Source organism: Ochotona curzoniae, unplaced genomic scaffold, assembly GCF_017591425.1.
Source record: "Ochotona curzoniae isolate NIBS_2020 unplaced genomic scaffold, NIBS_Ocur_1.0 scaffold_1852, whole genome shotgun sequence".
NCBI lineage: Eukaryota > Metazoa > Chordata > Mammalia > Lagomorpha > Ochotonidae > Ochotona > Ochotona curzoniae.
The window spans coordinates 58,739,023-58,745,618 of NW_024467087.1; the positions used below are offsets into that span (position 1 = coordinate 58,739,023).

The 6,596-nt window shown below is 42.5% G+C and overlaps 1 protein-coding gene across 5 annotated transcripts in view; it reads right to left on the bottom strand.

The window, feature by feature from the left end:
• The window catches only part of PHKA1 (phosphorylase kinase regulatory subunit alpha 1), a 104,623-nt gene extending 102,004 nt beyond the window's left edge, over positions 1 to 2,619 (bottom strand). For all 5 annotated transcript variants that reach the window (XM_040999650.1, XM_040999649.1, XM_040999648.1 and 2 more), the window contains exons 1-2: positions 2,293 to 2,619; positions 570 to 728 (exon numbers count right to left, since the gene is read on the bottom strand). In XM_040999650.1, the coding sequence (XP_040855584.1) occupies positions 570 to 728; positions 2,293 to 2,370 (237 nt within the window). In that variant the 5' untranslated portion in view covers positions 2,371 to 2,619. The remainder of the gene's footprint in view (positions 1 to 569; positions 729 to 2,292) is intronic.
• Positions 2,620 to 6,596: the final 3,977 nt, after the last annotated feature.

Genomic DNA, 6,596 nt, shown 5'->3' on the forward strand with positions numbered 1-6,596 from the left:
TTAAGGATGGCCCAAAAGCCTTGGGACCCTGCAACCGCATGGGAGACCCGGAAGAAGCTCCTGGCTCCTGGCTTCAGATCCGCTAGGCTCTAGCCGTTGCAGCCACCTGGAGACCTAATCAGGCCAAGGAAGATTTTTCTCTTTGTCTCTCTTCCTCTTTGTATATCTGACTTTCCAATAAAAATATTAAAAAAAAATTTTAGTAGATACCCACCCACAAACATTCTTGCCAACATAAATAAATATAATGGATGTTGAAAAACATTCTTATTTAAAAAGAGGATTATAATTTTTAGGGAATATTGCAGGATAAGATCTCCCACTGTGATGGAAAAGAATGTGGCCTATTCCCCTGAATCAGCGAGTTTCAAGTTTCCAATGCAAAAACTCACTTCATAACAAGTCAGAAAGGCCTTCTGGACCACCACTCCAGGCCAGTGTGGGAAGGGGAGGAGAGGGCAAGAGACAGTTCTCTTAGCTCCTGTAGCTAACAGTTCCTTTAGTCTTTGTACCCTTTTCTCCCACAAATCTCATACAGTTCCAAATCTCTATATATTTACTCTAAATACCTGCTCCAGTTCATAGGCCTTTGCTTTATCCTCATCGCGGTCTGCATTCTTCCGGTAGGCCAGGCCCAAACCCCACACAGCCAAAATGCTGTACACGTTATCTCGGACCCAAGCATCTTTCTGGTCATAGCTGGCCGGAAGCAACCCCGTCACTGGATTCTGCAAGATGCAGGAACATAAAAAGAACAGGCAGGTAACCATGGGATACTATTAATATTAACATAGGTTACTTAGGGACTGTGGTCTTTCCTTTACTTCACAATTCTTAAATTTTCTAATGTCCTCATCATGTATTCAACTGCTGAAAAATATTGTCTTTTACCCGAGGTATGATTGATAATCAAAAATCATAAGTAGTTGAAGTCCACAAAATGATGTTTGGTATCTGTGTACATTGTGAAATGACTATTATCAATAAGTTAATGAACTCAGCCATCACTTCACACAATGACATTTTTCAGCGGTGAGGATACTTAACATGTATTCCTTCAGCAAATTTCAAACACACAATAGAGTTTTTAGCTGTAATTCTGATAGCTGTTGTACCTTAGAACCCTAGAATTTACTCAACTTAGACCAGGAAGCTTGAGCTTGGTGCAGTGGCTCAATGGTTAAATCATGGCTTTGTACATGCCGGATCCCATATGGGTGCAGGTTCATATCCAGGCTGTACAGCTTCCCTTCCAGCTCCTTGCTTGTAGCCTGGGAAAGCAGTCGAGCACGGCCCAAAGCCTTGGGACCCTGCACCCACGAGGGAGACCTGGAGGAAGCTCCTGGATCCTTGGCTTCTGCTTTGACCACTGTGGTAGTATGGGGAATAAACAGATGGAAGATCTTTCTCTTCTCTCTGTGAATCTGCCTTTCCAATAAAAATAAATAAATCTTAAAAATATTTTAAAAGATAACAGACTGATAGACTTATGACTGCTTATGAAGGACTATACTATTGCAATAATATGGGAAAAATCAGTTATGGAGAGGGAATTTGGGGAGGGGGTAGAGAAATCCCAGACCTATGGAACTGTACCATAAAATTTTTTAAAAATTTTAAATAAAGAAAGAAAAAAGAAAAAAAATTAAAAAGAGCAGGAATCCTGTGCCTTTTGCCAGTGTTAATGCTGGCTAAGGGAAAAAGCTGGCTGAAGCCCTACAGTTCTGAAACGTGTGCATTATTTTTAAAACAGTTCATTCAAGCTTGTTCTTAAGAGAACAAGAAGTTCCCTTAGTAGTTAAAGCGTTAACTTTGTAGTTGGAAACACTGTTCTACCAATGAGTGGGAAAAACAACCACAGAGTGCCTCCCACCTTCACAATAGTTTAGCTTAAGATAGCTGTAGGTTCCCTATGTCTTTTCTTTGGGAGGAGGGAAAGGAGATAACATACAAAGGAGCTGGGGGAGAGGAGTTCCGGAGAGTGAAGCCTCAGTGCATCTTGAAACTCTGTCCTTGGAGTTCCTCTGTGACTGTTACTGGCAATGAGGGCTGCTGCAAAGCCTTGATCCTGGGGTTGTGTCTAAAGGTGCCACCCAGGTCGTGTTCCAGGCTCAACATAGACCGTTTTGGTTTTTTTTTTTTTTGTTTTTTTTCAGGCCTGTTCCAGCAAGGGTAGGCAAACCTGCTACTTCCCCCCCCCCCCCCACACAGAGGTTTACTCAGGGTATCTGTCCAGGTTATGAGACCCCACCCCCAAATCCCAGGTGGTTGCAGATGACACCCTATACTTACCTGGTGGCACAGGATGGTCTGTTGCACCAGCCGAGCATAGCCGTCCAGTCGCACCCCAGAGTTACTCCGGCTCCTCATCCTGGCACCTTACTAAAGGTCTCAAAAGAACTGACGTGGGTGTTTGAGGGGCCCTAGGCCCATAAGGAAGGAAACTTCACCTCAGCTGCACTCTCGCTGTGGGCAGCCCGAGTGCCAGGCTCGCCGGAGCCCTGAGCCCTCACGGGCCTGTGGCCGGTGGGTCCTGCGCACGGCTCCTTGTTCCTGCGGCTTCCGGAGTGCACCGGCCGCCCGCGCCGCCCAGAGCCGCTCTCTGTCTATGGGCCTCAGCGCGGCGCTGCCGCTGTCCTCGCTCCGCCCCCTCCCTCAGTCCCGTCCCGCGTCTGCGCGTGGCTCGTGCATCTTCTTTCTCCCCGTGGATAGAGTCGCGGCCCAGAGTCTCCCGCCCGGCGGCAGACGGCAGCGCACGAGTGGTGGCGGTACCTCCACCTTGCGGGAGACGCTGGCCAGCGCGCAATCTGGTCCGCCGGCGAGCGAGAGGCGGGGCAGGCGCGGCGGGTCCTGGCAGCTGCGCACTGCACCCTGGGGCCTCGTAGCCGGCTCCCCTACGAAGAATGTGTCACCCTAAGCGAGGTTTATTTTGGAAACACTGACTATTTCTGTTTTATACATTGACTAGGTGTATGGGATGTTGAGCACACTGCTGGTGATTTCTCATGTGGGACTACTTTTAGGAACCGAAGGTAACTTGAAAAGTGAAAGAAAAAGTTCCTTGGCGGTAGACGTCTAAAGAACTGGATTTTGAATCTTCACTAAAAGCCCAGATAAAACGCCTCACTCTGACCCAGACTGAACAAGTTAGACTAGGGCCCGTTACTCCTTAAAAACTGGAGAGTGACCAGATTAAGGAAGGTGGAGGCAGTGGCGCGGCACACGCCTGTGAGGGAGGACTAAGCTGGGAGCGAACCGCGCCAGGGGGCGGACACCGGAGCACTGGAGCTGGAGCAGATCCTGTAACTGCTTTGGATGGCTTCCTCCTGCGCACGGAGGTCACAAGGCTGAGGCAACAAAAACTGAACTGAAAATAAAGCGTGAGTGGAAAAGAATCTTGGTAATCATGCTGGTCAGTGGCTCCAGGAGAAGTCAGCCCACAACCCATGGGGACACTCAGCCTTAGTGGCTTTGCTTCCTATCTTCTGATCGCACTCCTTGCTCTGGACATATTCAAACTCTACGTTTCTCAAGGTTCATCAGCTGCCTGTCTCAGAGAGTCAACTGATTAGGCCAGTTGATCTTTTGTAGTCTAAGCCTCCCTTAGCCACTTCACCGAGGCCACAGTGATTTTGCATTTTCATATCTTTTTAAATTAAAATTTGTCTCCTCCTAAAATTCCACGGGTCCTCTAATACCACCCCTCTCCCTACTCAACTTGATATATGGATAGGAACCTAGTAGGTGACTAGCAAATAGCTAATCACGATGATGCTGAAGGAAGAACTCCGGCCTGGATAGCTTAGTTGCTGATAGAGTTAGATACAGTGATACACTTAAAGTTCTCTAAGAAATATTTTTCCATTGTAGTCACTTGAGCACATTTAGGCATCTCTGCTCCTCTTCAGACTCCCTGACGTTCCCCCCTCAGCCTCTGGCCTCGGAAGCCTTCTCTGTCTTTGTCTTGTTCAAACTACCGACTTATCTATTTTCTCCACCTCAATTGTTAAAAGTATGACCAGATTCGGTATGCCAGGAATGGCGTGTCACTGAGAAAGATAGCTGCCTGGTGACTGGGAGGCCTGGCTGGAAGGCATTGCCTTAGTGCTCTCAACCTCTGTCCAGTCCAGCAGCCTGAGAAACTTAATCTGCTCAGTGTCCTAGAACTGGGCAGACTCAGGGGGCTGACTCATGCTGACTGTCATAAGAGCTGGAGGTATGAAAGGCAGGATGCTGGTCAACAATGAGAAATAGAAAAAAATGGGGACATAATTTGACTTATGCTGGCTACTACATTTGCTCTGCTTAACAATATGTAGGCCTCACTAGGTCCCACATGCTCTTATGTTTTGTATTAATAATCCTACAAAGTAGATTCTCTTATTAACCACCTTTCAAGTGTGGCGAAATTAAGGCACACACGTTTAGGTAATGGAGCAATGTGCTCTCTCTATGTTGGCTTCCCTGACTCTCCCTATCTCTGCTTCCTTGACTTTTCCACACATTCTTCAGACATGTCAAAATCATCATCCAAGTTACAGTCAAATTTTGTCACTCTGAAAGGCATTATGTTTCATGCAGGTGACTTTCCGGTTAATTGCTTATACATTTAGCTCTCAAAATTTTATTTCCCAAGATCTTGGAAGACTTTGCTACTTCCTTATTAGAAGTTTTAATCATGTTAATTTTACAAATCCAAAATTGTAAAAACCTATAATTATTTTCCAATTTAGGTTAATTCCATCTTACTCTTTTATAATTATTAGCGATCCTACTATTTAAGTATTCATAATTATTAGTAATAATTATTCTAATATTTCATTTCTTGAAAAATAGCTTACCAATATCTACTATTTTCTATTTATTCTTAAGATTGTTAAAAAATACAAGTAATATATGAATACTTTTTAAAAAGTTTTTAGTTATTTGAAAGGCAGAGAGACACTGGGGAAGCGCACACAAGAGAGATGTTCCATTTGCTGGCTTGTTGTCCAAATGACTGCAATGTCTGGGGTTGGGTCAAGCCAAAGCCAGGAGTCTGAATCTCAGTCTCTCCAGCACGTGTCAGGGATGCAAGCACTTAGGCTATTTTCTGCGGCTTTTACAGGGATTTGGGTTTAAGACAACCCTAACTCCACCTGGCTGATATGGGATGCCTGTTTCGGAAGCAGTGACTTAACCTACTGTGTCACAATGTTGACACCATATGAACACATTCTCTATGAAAAAGTTTAAAATATTACAGACAAGTTAAAATGACCTGTGTTTATCACCTTTCATCACAGTTCCCTTCCTCCCCACCCCCACCTGCCCAAAAGTAATCACTCTTATTGGACTCCTTAGTATACTTCCAGATTTTTCCTATGAATATATATATTTTTTCCTATGAATATATATAATTTATATACATAAAAATGTAGCTACAGTATGTAATTCATAGTAAAGGAAAACACTGCATTGTTTTATATTCCTGTATACATGTCCCCTGGTTTGTCTTTTAATGTTATTTGATACTCACCAAATCCAAGACAGCAGCACTAATTCATTACTATGAATTCAATCCACTTAGAATTTGTGTGTTTTCCCCTTAAGGTTCTGTTCGGCCTCATCCACGGCACTCCATGGAAGACCTCCTCAGTCTGGAAAGTGAACATGCCTCAGGTTGGCCCTGTTTTCCATGAGCCTAACAATTCTGAGTCATTATATAAACAATGCAGTGTTTTCCTTTGCTATGAATAACATACTGTAGCTACATTTTTTTTAGATTATTTAATTCAAGCCATAGGACATGCATATCTAGATCTGTTATTACATAGATCTCCATACTACAGCATTATGTAGGCATTAGGAGGTTCTATCTTACGCATCACAGGTTATGTAGGCGCTGTTCTATTGATGAATTAGACTTCTGAAAATAGTACCTCAGTACATGTCATCTTGTGAATGCATCCAAGTGTTTTGGAAATAGTAATTTAAATTTTTGAAATAGATAACAAGCCACTGAAATGATCTGTGCTAACCAACAGCATTATTGAATTCTCATTTCTTGTTATCCTAATACTTGATATGATTAAAATTCAATTTTAACTATCGGTACAAAGTGATATCTTTTAATTTCATTTTATTGAGTACTAATGTTATTGATGATCTTTTCTGTGTTTTTAAATTTATGTGTGTTTATATTGTGTTTATTTAGTTTATCTCATTTATTCTAATTAACAAGTTCATAGACAGTAATTTTTGTTTTGCATCATTCATCTTTTTGCTTTTGAGTTATAAGATTTAAAAATATGCTTTAACTTTTTTTTTAAAACAAATGTAAGAAAAATGTTTTTCTACAATTTGTCTATTAATATTTATACTTTTTAATGTAGCTTTTAATTTTAATGCAGTCAGATGAATCATTTCATGTTTTGTCTAAAGAAAGCTTTTGTTAGTGGATTGAAACCTGGTTTTCTCAAAAGCTATGTGCACCTGGGATCCATACAAATAATCTTACTTGGAAAAATTCTTTGCAGATTTAATTAAGGAGCAGGCTCAAATGAGATCCAGTGGGGTTCTCCTACTCTGCTCCTAACTTAATCACAAGTGACTGT